Source organism: Panthera onca, chromosome D3 (assembly GCF_046562875.1).
Source record: "Panthera onca isolate mPanOnc1 chromosome D3, mPanOnc1 haplotype 2, whole genome shotgun sequence".
Taxonomy (NCBI): domain Eukaryota; kingdom Metazoa; phylum Chordata; class Mammalia; order Carnivora; family Felidae; genus Panthera; species Panthera onca.
This window is the reverse complement of record NC_138350.1, coordinates 887,552-902,760: the sequence shown is the minus strand read 5'-3', so window position 1 is coordinate 902,760 and position 15,209 is coordinate 887,552. Positions and strand designations below refer to the sequence as shown.

Sequence of the window (15,209 nt, the reverse complement as noted above, 5' to 3'; positions counted from 1 at the left end):
GGCAAGTGTGGTTCTGCCTGTATTCACAAGAAACGTTTAGTTCAAACAAGAGTGGGGATCACGTGCGGTGGCCAGGGTGTAGGGAAGGCGGCACGTGCCCCCTGCAGGGTCGCCGGAGGGAGATCGGCTCCGACTCTGGGGGGAGTTCCAGTGATTCGGCCAAAAACTGCTCGCCAGTTTACCTCGGGGACCTGTGTCTGTTCCCTGTAAAGAACTAGTAGGAGGAGTACCATGTGCCGGGCGCACAATCCTGTCGTTTCGGGCGTGTTAGAGGAGGGACGTAGGCCCCCCTTAACTGGGGACTTTACCAAATAGTGCAGTGGCGTCCCACTCGTTGGGACAGCACGCAGCTTTGGACGATGATGTGGCAAAAGGCAGAGAAACCGACCACAAGCTACGTGCAAGTCGTCCCGCTTGCACACTTTCGCAGCAAGTCACGAAGGTGAGAACGTCTCATGGGCTCAACGCTGGTTTTCACACTCAAGTGTGTGTAGGTTTAGGGTTAGCCGAGTGCTTGCACGGGTAAAGTGGATCTGTTTTCCTCTCCGAAGATGCAACATAATCGACGAGCACTCGGTAGCAGCGTGGTGACTGAGTAGCAACAGGTGGGATCCGTGGGAGAGCTTTCTGGAAGAGTGCGGCAGGGGCCACAGGAGGGGGCGGCAGGCCGGCCTTCAGTCGTAGCGGAAGGAGCGGGAGACGGCTTGTGTAGCAGACGCTGCAGGCCGGGGCTCCTCCGGGGAGCGGGGGCGGAGAGGCACAGGTGCGAGCTGCGTGGCAGGGTCTGATCGCGAGTGTGGGTGTGCAGCACGTGGGGCTCATGGAGCCCCCGTCCCCGCGCTCGCCGGTGGCGGGTCAAGCGTAGATGAGCCCACGCCTCCGTATGTTCCTTCAGCCGACAACCCCTTTTCGCTTTGTGAATCGTTTCCCACCGCTTGGCCTCTTGTGGGGAAACGTTTGCACAGACGAGTGCCGTCCCGAACATCTCTGGACTCTCCCATTATTTTCATTGTTTAGACCCGGGTTCCCCCTTCGCAGCTGCAGGCGCAAGGGCAGATGCAGGCTCAGGCGCCCCAGCCGGCCCAGGTGGCGCTGGCGAAGCCTCCGGTGGTGTCCGTGCCTGCGGCCGTGGTCTCCTCGCCGGGTGTGACGACCCTGCCCATGAACGTTGCCGGGATCAGTGTGGCCATCGGGCAGCCGCAGAAAGCTGCAGGTGCCTGTCTTGTGCGGCCCCTCGTCCCCCCCCCCCCTCCCCCCCCCCCCCCCCCCGCTGCGCTTAGAGCCTCGAGCGGGGCCAGCGCGTCCTCTGGCATGATGGCCACCCGCCCTGCCGGCTTCCGTGCTGGACGCCCACGTCAAGCATGTCAGGGCAATGCACCTTCAGCCGGAGTGCCCCTTGGCTTCCCAAGTACAAGGCTTGGCCCTTCATTTAACCGTTAACGTTCTGAGCTCCCCGTACCTTTACGTGAACGTCCTCATGAGCCCAGAAACCACGTAAGCGTACCCGTGGGGTGGCCGTGTTTGTCCCGCACAGATCCCGCGTGGGGTTTTCTACAGGGACGGCCGTCCGTCTGAACCACCCGGCGGCTCAGGGAGATGCAGGGAGCTTCAGGGAAGCCCCGAGACCCGCGCCCCTCCTGAGCTCTGTGACTAAGGACTTGGTCGTGTTCGCAGGACAGACCGTCGTGGCCCAGCCCGTGCACGTCCAGCAGCTGCTGAAGCTGAAGCAGCAAGCCGTGCAGCAGCAGAAAGCCATCCAGCCACAGGCTGCCCCGGGCCCAGCGGCTGTCCAGCAGAAGGTACCGGCTTCCTGCGGGGATTCTCCCGCCACCCTGTCTCCACGCCGAGCCGGGCCCTGCCGCCGGGCACGGCGTGTGCGTGGGACGGGAGGGTGCTGCGCGCCTCGCCTCGCTGCCTGACGACCCCGTGCCTGTGCACTCAGGCTGCGCGGGGGGCTCGGGGTAGGAGCTGCTGTGAGGCCTCCCCGGGGAGAGTGTGGTTACGGGACGGGGACCCCCGGGTGCCAGGAGCCTGCGGGGAGCCGGGAAGCGGGCTGTGGAATTGCACGGCTGGGAAAGGGCCGGAAGGATTCAGGGGTGGAGGTGTAGCTCTCCGTGTGTGAGTGCCTGGCGCCCCGGTGTACCGGACGGACCTTGTGCTCAGATGAGCCAGGCGGGGGCTGTGTCCTTGTGTGTTTGTACACGCGTGCGTGCGTGCCGTGAGGGGAGTGGCGGGCTGAGGGGAGAGGGGCCTGCCGGAAGGAGCGCTGTCAGCGTCTCGCCGACTCACAAGTGTGCGAGCACGTAGCTCTGAGCGGATTCGGGTCCCCAGGCCGTGCAGTGTGCAGGCGCCCCACTGAGAGGAGGCGAGAATGAGGTGCTGGGCTGCTGTGCGTACTCACTGGTAGCTCGCAGCCCGACGTGTGGGCGATGACACTCTGGTTCTCCGGGTGCGTGTCAGACCCGCTGTTTTCCTGCACGGGAGCGGCTGTCGCTCCGGTGTCGGATTTCAGGGCAGGGCTGCGCGTGTTACCCAGAGGAAACTGAGGCTCAGAGAAAGGAAATGACTTGCTCAGAGTCGCAGAGCTGACCGTCGGACCGCAGGGTCCCGCGTGCGGCACACGTGTCAGACGGACGGCTCTTCCCGGAGTGTCGCCGTCCCGCTTCCAGGGGCCTGCTGGGGGCGGAGACCCCGCCCGCCTCTGACCCCGTTGTGTCTGTGGGGACGGCAGAGGGAAGGGGCCGCGCCGGCCAGGGGCGTGGTTAGAGCGTGCCAGGGCAGACACGTTCAAGAGGGCAGAGGGGGCGGAGGGGGGGTGGCTCGGGCAAGAGCCATCCTGGCAGCAGCCGCTCCACGTGCCAGATGTGTGCCCTCGGGACCTCTTGCCCCTTCCTCCCAGGTGGGTGGAGCCGTTGGCCTTCGAGAAAGGTATGTCTCGGTTGCAGAGCAGTCAGCACACCCACCGCCGGGAGCTGTGTCCTCCCCTCGGAGGAGACCCTCCGAGTCCCCTCCCTGGTCCTTTCGGGCCATCCTGGGACTCGGCTCCATAGGTGTGTAGGGCGGGGCCGCTCGCAGAGCCGGCCACGCTGGGAGGCACTGGCGCCAGGATGCCGAGGACACCGTGGTCGGGCCTGTGTCATTGTAGGGTTGGTGTACCTTGGGGCGGGGAGGGGGGGCGGGGGGCCTTAGCTGTAGCGTCGGTCTGATGTTCGTGTGGCTCGAAAGACTAAAGAATACCATGGGTGGCCACGGCCTCCTAAACCAACCGTGTAGACTGTGTGCACGGCCTGGGGAACAGTCCTCGCTCCTGGCAGAGAAAACTAGAAATGAGATTAAACCTGCAAAGGTCGTGCGTGTAGGTTTCTCGCCCTTTATGCCAAGTGGTTTTGGGTACGTGCCCAAATCGTAAAATTAGATTCAGGAAATCGTAGGCGGGTGTTTTTTGTATCGTGGTCAAGTTCACTCACTGACGTGAGGAGCGGGCACGACGCCAGGCGTACAGACGGTGTAAAGGTGAGCCCCAGCCTGGTCTCCCAGGGGGCTTGGGCACGGCCGGTGACACACAGGCGGGGCCGTGCCGGGAGCATGGGCCGGGGGTGCCGGGGGCCCTCCCGGCTGGCCCCGAGGAGGCAACGCCTGGCCTCGCCTGGCTCTGACCTAGGGCCGTCTCTCTCCAGATCGCCGCACAGCAGATCGCTGCTCAGGGCCAGCCGCAGAAGGTCACCTATGCCACCCAGCCAGCCCTCAAGACCCAGTTTCTTACCACACCCATGTCCCAGGCCCAGAAGCTGGCCGGGGCTCAGCAGGTGCAGACCCAGATCCAGGTGAGCGGGAGCGCGTATGCGGGGACCGCGCAACACCGGGCGCGCACAGGCTGGTCGGATGCGTGGGGCGCGGAGTGACCGCCGGCGGATACCCCGAAGGCCGCACGGTGGGCCTCTGCTCCTCGGAGGTGGCCGTGCCCTGACGTGCCTCGCTGGCTTTGCCGCCTGTGGGGTCGCAGCGGTGTGGCTTGGGGGCCGTGCTGAGGTCACGCTCCGGGGACGTCCTTCGTGCCTGTGAGGCTCCTCCGGGAGGTAGCGGTCAACTTCCTGCTTGACGCATCCGCACGCGCCATCACTCGGCTGCCGCCGGCCGTGTGGGCCGCTCCTGGCTTCGCCGCCGGCCCGTGGCTGCTTACGGAAGGCGGCAGGAGCCGCAGAGACGCGTGCCGGGCCTCAGCAGGGGGGCTGCTTCGCGCACGTGAGCCGCGCACGCGGCCACCCGGGGTGGGGGAGCAGCGTCGGGGGGGTTGCGCGTCCATCGGGCTTCTGCAGCGGTCCCAGCCCCCCGGGCCTCCTCCTGGCCTCGGCCTGCCTGCGTGCCGCCGTGTCCCTCCGGCGGCTGCCGCGGCTCCGCCTGTCAGGACCCCGTGAACCGGCGGCTCTCGTCTTCTGTGAGCCGCTGCCCGTTCCCGTGCTCTCCCAGCGCTGCTCCCACCCTGGCTGTTAGCCCTCGGGGCTCTGTACTGTTGCCGTCGGCGCCCGATCTTTGCACTCACGGCGTGGTGTCTCCGGATGAGCGAAAGTTCTTAACTTTAACGTACCGGGACTCGTCAGTCTTCCTGTTTCTGAATGGCGCTTTCTGTGTCTTGCTTAAGAAACCCTTCCCAGACGTCCCGACGTTCCTTTCCCTTATCTTCTACAAGCCTCGTAGTTTTTCATTCACACTTAGGTTTTTAACCTTGTTGGAAGTGTTTTTCCAGGTGGTAGACAAACAGGGATTCGTTTGCATTTTCCCATCAGAACACCCTGTTACTTTCGGCACTATTTTTCCCCCGATCCGTCGCGGGGCACTGGCATAAACGGTGCCTTCTCCAGCACCGCGCTCTGCGTCCGTCCCTCGGGCGTAGAGAGGCTCGGCATCCGGGAGGCAGACCCCCCACCTCGTCCCGCTGGTGACATCCTGCTGCGCTTGGCTCTCTGCGCTTCCCAGCTCGAGTCAGCTGGTGAAGTTGACACGCCACGGCCACAGCTGTTGGAATTCTCGCTGGAACCGCTCGCTTTGGCACACGCACGCTAAAATTAGCGGGGTGCAGCATTCCTGGACTCTGTAGACGAATCTGGGGGAAAGCTGATGTCTCTGCAGCCTCGACTGGAGATTCACCAACGTGATGTGTCTTTTGTTGTTTAACTTCTTTAACGCCCTTTAACTAGGTTTTCTGACTTTTTCCCAGGAAGGTCGTATCTCTTGTATCGTATTTGTTCCTGCTTAGTGAATATTTCTGATGCTTCTGTAGTCCTGTGTTTCTGAGTCTCTGTTTTCTGTCTGTGCCTTGCACAGTCTCTGTACCTTGACCTTTGAATCCGGATGCCTCCATCAAGCCCTGTTCCTTCGACAGTCCACCCGTGGTCTCCTGCGCTTCCTTTGTCCCCCGGCACGTGGCCCGCACAGGGTGGTGGCCGGAGCCTTGCTCTTGCCCCGCCCCTTTCTTCCTGCTTTGTTGTGCCGGTGAGGCCCGCAGAGGCCCCGACGGAGTGGACGGGAGGCTCGGCCATATCTGTTCACGTGATCATCTTTGCAAGTCTGATTTGTTAAATCATCCTTCGTTAGAGCAAGACAATTTTCTTCTTCACCTAGTTTGCTAGAAATTTTGTTCCCTTTTTTCTGTGGCGTTTTAAAAGTGTTTTTAGAGGCACTTCTTCCCTTGGTGATCCCTCCCAGTCTCGACGCCCCGGTTCTGTCTCTGTGCCCATGACTCCAGATTCACACCTGCAGCCGATTGCTACTCCTGTTCCAGACTCTGGTCCTAACCGCCTTTGGACAGGTCCCCGGAGACGTGTGGCCTCTGCGGGGCCTTGGCCTCACGTGACCTTCGGCCTTGCCTGGGCCAGACCCACAGCAGCTGTCCTTTCTTGATCTCACACTCCAGATCCAGTCCGCCAGCGATTCCGGCTCTCTGGCAGTGTCGGGCACGGTTGTCAGGCCATCCTGTCGCTGGGTCAAGTTTACTACTTGGGTTGCTCCAGACTTCTGCGTCCTTACCGATGCCTGTTCTGTCAGTTACTGCACAGATGTGTTAAAAGTCTCTCACTCTGCTTGTGCGCTTCTCCTTATGTTTTTTTCCATTTTTGCTTTTTTTCTTTTTTAATTTAATGTTTATTTTTGAGGGAGACAGAGCGTGAGTGGAGGAGGGACAGAGGGAGAGAGGGAGACACAGAATCTGAAGCAGGCTCCGGGCTCTGAGCTGTCAGCCCGGAGCCCGACACAGGGCTTGAACCCACAGACCGTGAGGTCATGACCTGAGCTGAAGTTGCACGCTTAAACCGACTGAGCCACCCAGGTGCCCCTCCGTTTTTGCTTTTTATATTAGATCCCTTATTAGCTACATTTAAATTAAGGATTTTATTTTTATGTCTTTGCTGCTGTTGTTTCAGTAACTGTGTTTATAGTAGTTACCTTCTTGTGAGCCAGCTCCTTGAAGCCCGTCTTTGGGATTGCTTTGAGCTCTGGGTTGCAGGCCGATTCCTGCTCCTGCTGGGCTCCCGGGGGCTCCGCCAGGGCCAGATCCGCTGTGGCTTGAGGGTCGGTGTCCCTCAGGTAATGTCAGTCGGGTTCTGCGCCTGGGTCCCCTCCCCTGCCAGCACCAGGGCCTCGGGTGGTGCGCTTCCTCGCAGATCCCCTCCCGGTGACGGAACCACAGGGGGGCCTCACTGACCATGGATCTGAACTCGGCCCCTTGTCTGCCGCGCCCCTGGCGACCGTGAGAATCCCCCGCGGGGCCTCCTCACGGAGCACGTGCTCTCAGGGTGAGCGCCTCCGCCCGTCACTCTGGGTGCCACCACAGCCGCGGTTTGGGACCGGGACTTCCTCGCCTCTGTCAAGTTCATGGACGCATTTAAGATGTGTCCGTGTCACCCACGGGGTCTCCGTGTTTTCGTGGTGTGCCCACGGAGTCCCGGCCCGCTGTGTGCAAGTGGGGCCCTCATCCAACTGCCTGAGTCTTTGTTTCCGGTCAGCGCTGCGGAGGACTTGGGCGCGTTCGTTGTCCCAGCAAATCCTGTGACGATTTTTAATACAGTGAACTGGTGTGTGCTCTCCGCATAATTTCACGTTTTATAATGAGAATCAGCATTTACTTGGAGCTCTGTCGTTTACAAGTGTGTCACGAAATTTCACATTTGCTCCAGAATTGTCTCAGAAAAGACTTAACTTCATCCCTGTTCTATGAGTTAGAGACCCAGGCAGGAGTGTCCCGGCCCGGCCCCCAGCAGCTGCCCACTCAGGAGCCTGATCTGCCTCTCTGAACCGACAGCCCCGGGTAGACCCAAGTGGCCAGAATCCTCTTTCTGCCTCGGGACAGCCACATACGCACATGGCGAAACATTTGTGAAAGGCAGTGGCGGGGTGGGAAGCGGCACTTTGTCGGGAAGGGAGATCTCAGTCGTGATCGAGAAGAAGATGGCAGCGTGATGAAATGTCGGTGCATCGTGAGAACAGGCTGAGCCTTAGCTGCAGTGGGGGTGCCCTCCCGGGACATTGCCCAGGCTCGAAGAAGGGACTCTTGTGAGAATTCTGGAGACGCTAAACTATTTCATTCTCTCCTCGATTTACTTCTCTTACATGAACTCTCCCATACAAACAGTTCTTAGTAAAAGAAAAAACGTGGCTGAGACACGAGACCAGGAGAAGCTGCTAGTTAGACCCGCTTGCAGCTTGCGGAGGCGGGCACGGTCCCCCTGCAGCGTGGTAAGCGGGGTCTCTCAGGCTCCAGGTGAGCAACCCGAGAGGGGCTCTTCTGGGTCACTTGGACGCTGTTCTGTTTTTGCTTTTTTTTGTTGTTGACATTTACTGACTTTTGAGAGAGAGCGAGCACGCGTATGAGCATGAGAGAGGGACGGGCAGAGAGAGGAAGACAGGATCTGAAGCCGGCTCTGCACTGACAGCCCCGACGTGGGGCTCAAACCCACGAACTGTGAGGTCAGGACCCGAGCCGAAGTCGGACGCTTAACCGACTCAGCCCGCCCCGGGCGCCCCTGTTTTTGCTTCTTTTAAGAGCTGAAGGAAAGAAAGGGGGAGAAAAGTCTCTTCCTGTGCATACGTGCTTTTGAATTCTACATTTGGCTTTTCTTTGTTTTGTCGAAGGTTGCCAAACTCCCTCAAGTCGTCCAGCAGCAGACGCCCGTGGCCAGCATCCAGCAGGTCGCCTCTGCTTCCCAGCAGGTAGGACCCACAGACGCACAGCCCTCCGGGGGGGTGTCACGCCAACTTCTCAGTAAACTTCACGTTTTCCTTTAGGGGGGTTCTTGGTTTTGGTTGTGAGAAAGTAGAACGTTAACAGGACCACTTTCGATTTTCATAATTCAGAAAAAATTCACTTCGGGGAGGATTCTTGAAACCCTTAGGCCAGCAGGACAGAGCTGAACGTACGTGTTCGGGTCAGAAATCAGGGGTTTATTCTAGGGTCACTGCTTCACCGGTGACTTCAGATGCACCTACAGGCCGAAGCCCCCATACCTTAGTTTTAGGGAAACACTGAAAGAAAACTGCTCGCAGTGACTTTGGGTCCTAGAAGGGTAAGGACTGCTGGGGACAGTGGTGACCCTTGTCACCTAACCATCAGGCTCCTGCCTTTGTATCTGTTGCTACCAAATGCGGCCGTACAAAGCAGTGCTTTAACAAAGTATCATTCGAAGTCACGCGGGCGTGTGGATTTCAAGGAACCAGCTGGTCTGAAGAGCTGATCCCGCCACCAGCGCCCCGTCGTCAGTCTTCGCCTGAGAGCAGCAGTGGTTTCATTCGGTGGCTTTTTTTTCTGCTTTTGTGCAGTCGGAAACCAGAGTGCATCCTTGGATCCGTCACGTGGTTTCACGTTTCACAAAAACACTGGTGCTAATTAGGCCTTACACCCCCTCCCCACCCCCGAGAACCTTTTGTCGGTCACGTCGCTAGACCTGTGTTTTCTAGGCCGCGCGTGTTTTCTAACTGTTCTGGCTCAGGCTTCCCCGCAGACCGTGACCCTCACCCAGGCGCCCGCGGCCGGGCAGCAGGTGCAGATGATCCCCACGGTGACGGCGACGGCGCAGGTGGTGCAGCAGAAGCTCATGCAGCAGCAAGTTGTGACGACCGCGGCGGCCCAGCTGCAGAGCCCCGGCGTCCCCAACCCGGCCCAGGTGCCAGCCAGCTCCGACAGCCCAAGCCAGCAGCCCAAGCTACAGATGAGGGTCCCCGCCGTGAGGCTCAAGACGCCCACCAAGCCTCCGTGCCCCTAGTCCCGAGAGCGGGGCGGCCTCAGGGCGGGTCGCCGTGCACCGCGCCCCCAGCCAGAGGCGGGTAGACCGTCTGTCGTCGAACCCGGGGACGATGTCATTTGAGATGTGCCGCACCTGCGGAGTTCTCCTTGAAGCGGAGCAGTGTAATCCTTTCCTCCTGCTGCGCCGCCCCCGCCCCGTAGTGTGTCGCCGGTCAAAAGAGTGACGGTGGCGATTCTACCTTCCGGTTTCTCCTCGAGAGCAGCAGCACTGGGTCTCGAGGCCATTTAGAATCTCCGTTAGCGCGCCGTGTCTCACGCATCACGGTAGCCGCGTGGAGTGCGCGGTGGGTCGTAAAACACTTTCTGAAGCTGAACCGTGGTCTCCGACCGCGTCTGCCTCCGCGCGGGGCTGCACACCTAACTGAGGACCCGCTCCGGTCCTGGGAGAGGAGACAGACCGCCTGACGCAGCGCAGCTCAGACCCGAGAGGCCCAGGGTGCTCTCTTCTCTCCCTCCCGAGAGGGGGCCTGTTCGGACGTTTTCGGGACGTTTTCACCACCGACCCCCATCGGAGCACGTTCGTGAAGTATTCCCACGGTGTCGGCCGGGTACCGTCTCCGGTGGAACTTTCATTCCAAAGAGCGGCCCGTGTGGCCTCCCGCAGGCCCCGCCCACAGCGTGACCGGTTTCCGTCCCGGCACTTCCAGGACACTTCCCGCTCGCGGAGGAAGCCCGTGCTTGGACTCCGCGCGCCGCGGCGGCTCCGGCAGGCTTTGTGAGGCTCCGGTCTCGGACTGGTTTGGGGCCCGGAGGGCTCAGTGCGGGCGGGGGCCCGGTGAGAGCAGGGGTGCCTGGCATCGCCCCCCTCGCTTTCCTGCCTGTCCCGGGCGTGGTCTGCCGCCGCGGGAGACCTCCTCGAGCACGGTGACTTCTTCGCGAGCCTGTAGGCGTTGCCTGCCAAAGCGGGCGCGGTCCACTCTTCACCCTGGGCTCGCGGCAGGTTCTGTTGCCCGCCGTGCCGGGGGCTCGTCCGTGAGCGCCTGCGCTCCCCGCGGTTCTGTGGAAAGCGGAGAACCTTCTGTGCAGTATTTGGGGGCGAGGGGGTGGTACAGCTGAGGGGCAAAGGGGAGGCCCCGTGTGTGCCTCTGTGTCATTTTTGTACTACAGCGAGAAAGCAGGAGTTTTTGCAGTGGGCCCGGTCGGCTGATGACCTGCGCTCACCTGGCCGTTTTCACCCCAGCAGAAGCGCCCCCCGCTCGGGGACCGCCTCTCTGCTCTGTCTCCGTGCCTCTTTTATGTTACTCGGTCCGGGAAATCCGGTTGTCTTAGGTCTGTGTGGGCATCCCGAGGGCTTTTACCTGCTAATTCCGCGTGTTCTCCCCTCGTCATACCACTTGAAGTGACACAAAGGAAAGCGGCCCGTATGTTTTTGTTTCCGTTCAGCGTGCGTGGACGGTAACACGGGGGCATTTACCGAAGCAAGGAGGCGGCTCGTTGTTGAGCTCTGGGTGGGAATTTGGAAAGGGACTTAGCATTTCGGTTAACTCGAATGGATCCAAAGAGTCCTCTACTCTTGTCTTCTTACAACCACGCTTGTCTGTTCAGGTGTGGCAGGTGCCGTCAGGAGGGACCACAGGGTGCTGGGGGCGCTCTGTCATGCTCCTCCTGTGCGTGCTGAGGGGATTCCTGCCCCTCTTCGTCCCCAGCCGTGCCCCAGAGCCCCCTTGTCTTGTCGCAGCTCCTCCTTCGCACACCCGGTCCGTGTTCCCCTCGCCCTTCGTGGCGCTGGCAGTCTGCAGCTGGAGCAGGTGCCGGCTGCACCTGCTGGAGCGTCCCCGAGGCGGGGCTGCCCGGATGGCGGTCCTCCGTTAGTCTGGACACCAGGAGGGAATTCGGAGCGTCGCTCAGAACTGACCTGGGGTTCAGAGCGTTCGTGGCGTGGAGCCCCCGCCCTTTTCTCAGTGCGTGACAGGAGTCCCGTCTCTGAGGGGGTCTCCTTCGCGGGTCCTCTCACGCAGAATACAGAGCAGGAGACGTGTTACTTCTCTTTTCCTTAGACGTCACCAGCAGCCCCGCAGCCCCCAGTGGTCATTCCGGTAAACCTCCTCCTCCCGGTGTGTAGTTTCTCGGTCTTCTGTCGTGAAGGTTCACTGTCCGTGTTTCAGAACTGAGTGTGTGTGCGGGGGGGGGGGGGGGGGGGGTTGCACAGACCTCAGGTGGTTCTGTGACCGGAATCCCGCACCGCCCGGGAGCCGGGTTCTTGCCTGGCCCGTAGTGACCGAGAACGACGGCAGCCAGAGCGCTGTCACACTCCACCCGGCCGCCACAGGGAGCAGTTCCCCATATTCTTTACGAAGAGACGTTCGCTCCAGTTAAGGGCGGGAGGCTGTGGCTAAGACCCCGTGGGGAGCGGGAAGCCGGACCCCACGCTTGGCCGGATTCGGTGCCTGTTGAGGCAGGGCTTTCCCGTTTGAGGTCTCCACCATCTTCCGTTTCCTGTGTGACCAGACAGCTGTTGTGTTGTAAAATATAAAGCAAGAAGACTGAGATTGTAAATATTTTGTAAACATGACCGTTTGTACTTGAATAGTAGGATTTTAAAAAGGGCACCGGTATCCCGCCAAACAAAAGGTGTAATAAAATGACCTTTTTATATGTTTGCTCGTTTTCTCTTTCATAGAAAACTAGTATTCTCGTTAAAATAAGACGCTAGCCGTGTTTGTTACATCTGTGTGAAGAAGAAACAAAGGAAAGCGCGGGATCGGAGGCAGAGGCCTGCCCGCGCCGCAGAAGGAGCCGAGCTCCCTCGGCAGTTCTCAGAGAAGGTCACGGTCTCTCTGCGGAGACCGCGCCCACTGGCCCTGTGCGCAGACGGCCCGCACGCGTTACTTTTCTTTATCATCTCTTTTGCTTTTAGATTACCTTTTTATTGTCGTAGTTAAAAAAAAAGTTGCTGATTACAAAAAATACCTACTTTTTTATAAAAAACACGCACAACTTCATACAAAGCTCAGACGGTTATTTTTGGTATCTTTTCTTCCGCTGTAGAAGCGAGGGCAGGCTCCTGCGGTGTCACCTGCATCCGCAGACCTGGCTGGGGGAGGTCACGGGGACCTACGACCCTTTGCCAAGTGCCTGCAGGTGGGGGGGGGGGGTGGTGGTGCTCGGGACCTCTGTGCTCCGTGGCTGTGATGGTCTGCGCTCAGGCACCTGCCTAGCCATGTGATGGGGCCAGTGACTTCACTCCTCAGGGTCTCGGTTTCCTCCTGTGTCCCCCTCTCCCGAAGCGGTTGTGACATCTGGAAAGCACTTAGCCTCCGGCACCCGCACCCAGTAGATGATTTCATTGTGATTACTCTCGGTGGACAGGACCGTGTGTTTTCCGAACCGTTCCTCACCGTGGCCCTGCGATCACGTCTTTGCCAGCGGTACAAAAGCCTGCAGGTCTCGGGCCACAGCTGGCCCCGGGCCGTATTTCCGGGTGCATTTGAGGTGGGGCTGGGGCCACCAAGTACAGGGATTCTGCTGTCTGGCCGCAGCAGGGAGCACCTCCCACGGGTCCATTTGCCACCACCTCCAGCGCGCGGGGCGTCTAGATTCGGTTTACCGTGAAACACGCCCCGTAGGCTTGCCCGCGGGCCACCTGACTCCGACCAGCTTTAGAAGGCTCACTCGGGTCTCTCTCTCAACTAACCTCCTGTCTGCCGTTCAGATCCGATGTCAACCCCTGGCAGCGTGCTTCCCACGCTCCACGTTAGGGGCTGTGCTCAGGGGCCCGTGGGAGACAGGAGACCTTCTGTCACAGGTTCTGGGCAGGAGTTCTCTCCTCCTCCGTCCTGGGCCTGCAGCGTTCACACCCTGAAGTAAACGAATCTTGCAAAGGTCCCGTCTGACCGGGTGAATTATGGTACGTGCATTCTGCGAAATGGAGTGCAGCCACTAGGAGCGAGGTAGGGCTGTATAATCTGGAAAGGAGAGGTCCCTCCACGGGTCGGCCAGTGAGAAGGTGCAGAACCGTCTGTCAGGACGGAGCTGCTTGTACGCCTGGATGTGCCCAGGATGCCCCGAGCTGGCGTTAGCCGCCTCGGGAGGGAGGGGGGTGAGGTCGCTCAGGGATAAAGGGGTGCCTGCCATTTGACATACCCATTAAGGTGGTTCAAGCAGTTTGCCAAGTACACGACTTAGTCGTTTTTGAATAAGGCTCTAGAGGGGCGCCTGGGGGGCGCAGTCGGTTGAGCGTCCGACTTCAGCTCAGGTCACGATCTCACGGTCTGTGAGTCCGTGAGTTCGAGCCCCGCGTCGGGCTCTGGGCTGATGGCTCGGAGCCTGGAGCCTGGAGCCTGCTTCCGATTCTGTCTCTCCCTCTCTCTCTGCCCCTCCCCTGTTCATGCTCTGTCTCTGTCTCAAAAATAAATAAACGTTAAAAAAAAAAATTAAAAAAAAAATAAGGCTCTAGAAATCGCATGCTCCCCACGTGCCCCCGCTGTTCAGTAGCCTTCACGGGGCGGGTCCCCACGTCCTTGCCCACCCCACATCCTTGCCCTGTGCTGGTACACAGCACACGTACCCTTCTGCTCTGGGGACGGCCTATAATTCCCCTGAAGTTCACCTTACCGTTCGGTCCTCTGTTGTCAAGTGTGTTTCGTCTTCGAGGACCAGCCCACACAGAGCACGCACGCCTTCGCTCCTCCCCAGAATGTTCTCCAGCCGCACCTTGTACTGGATACTAGGATTTGTGGTTTCCCCAGCAGCCCTGCTGTTCTGTTCTACCTCTGCTCAGAGCGTTTGCTGAAACTTTGTCAGTAGTGGTGAGTAGAGGCCCGTCCCTAAGGAATGTAGTGAGAAAAGACATCATGACAAGGGAAGGCAACCAGGCTACGTGACATCCCTCACGGCCCTATAACATGAGACCACCCCATCAGACTGTATGTCCGTATGTTACCCATAGATGAGAGACAAATCGAAAATGCATAAAAGACCACATGTGGCGTTCAGGGCTCAGTTCTTCGGGTATGAACGCAGCTGGGGTGCCGACACCAATAAAGTTGCTTCCCGGAAAGAAGAGCCTGAGTCACGACTCTCTGTGCGAGAATCCTGCTACAATGGTGGAAGTTTTGTTTTGTTTTTTTAATGATCAACAACTTGGCTCTTTCCTTCAAGAAAATCAAAATCAATGAGTGGGATGGGTGAATTACTGGTTTAATCAGATGATGTCTATTGAGTGCATACTACACGCAGTTTGTTGTCTCTGCCCAGAGCTATAGCCGTGTGCAAAACAGAAAAGGAGGTGGGTGGCCTTCTAGCAGGCCAGACGTGACCATGCTGAACGGCAGACCTCTGGATTTGCAATGCTGGAGCTCACCCAGTCTGCAGCGGAGACGTCAGTCAAGGCTTCAGAAGCGAAGCCGGGACACGCCAGGCGTTGCCCTAGAGCAAAAGCTGTGCTCGCGGACCTCCGGACCCCAGGCTGAGGCGCCTCGCCCCAGTCGAGAAAGCAGGCACTGGAGCGCCCCTCCTTTCCTCCGCTGCCCGGCCTCCTCTTCTGACTGGGCTCCGGCCACTGCCGTCTGACCGCCCCCGCCCACGTCCCCTAGGGCAGGGACGAGACGTGCGTGGTCTGTGGCAGACAGTGACCTGAGGATGGGCTGGCTGGATGGCCGGGAGCACGTGACGAGGGCTGCAAGCTCCGGCTCGCGAACTGACCAGCACGGGCACGGGGACCGAGGGAGACCGGAGGAAGAGGAGCGCGCAGGAGCCGGATGTGAGCCGCGCAGGCCCCGCCCCTTCCCGGGGGGGGGCGGTCCTCGCTTTCGCCCCGCCCACTCCGATTGGCCCGTGCTGCGCCTGCGCACTGGGCCGGCCGGCACGTTGGGTTTCGTCCCCTGGTCGGGGCCGCTGCCGCTGTCTCCGCGCTCTGGTCCCCCGCCGGTAGTCCGCGCCGCGGTGACGCTTCCTACCCGTGGTGTTGACCCCGCCC

The 15,209-nt window shown here is 60.0% G+C and overlaps 1 protein-coding gene across 13 annotated transcripts in view; it reads left to right on the top strand.

The window, feature by feature from the left end:
* The window catches only part of EP400 (E1A binding protein p400), a 97,486-nt gene extending 85,599 nt beyond the window's left edge, over positions 1–11,887 (top strand). For 11 of the 13 annotated variants that reach the window (XM_078435964.2, XM_078435972.2, XM_078435970.2 and 8 more), the window contains 5 exons: positions 1,018–1,213; positions 1,675–1,799; positions 3,678–3,824; positions 8,125–8,202; positions 8,979–11,887. In XM_078435964.2, the coding sequence (XP_078292090.2) occupies positions 1,018–1,213; positions 1,675–1,799; positions 3,678–3,824; positions 8,125–8,202; positions 8,979–9,251 (819 nt within the window). In that variant the 3' untranslated portion in view covers positions 9,252–11,887. The remainder of the gene's footprint in view (positions 1–1,017; positions 1,214–1,674; positions 1,800–3,677; positions 3,825–8,124; positions 8,203–8,978) is intronic. The other 2 variants (XM_078435975.2, XM_078435968.2) reach the window with 1 other exon arrangement.
* Positions 11,888–15,209: the final 3,322 nt, after the last annotated feature.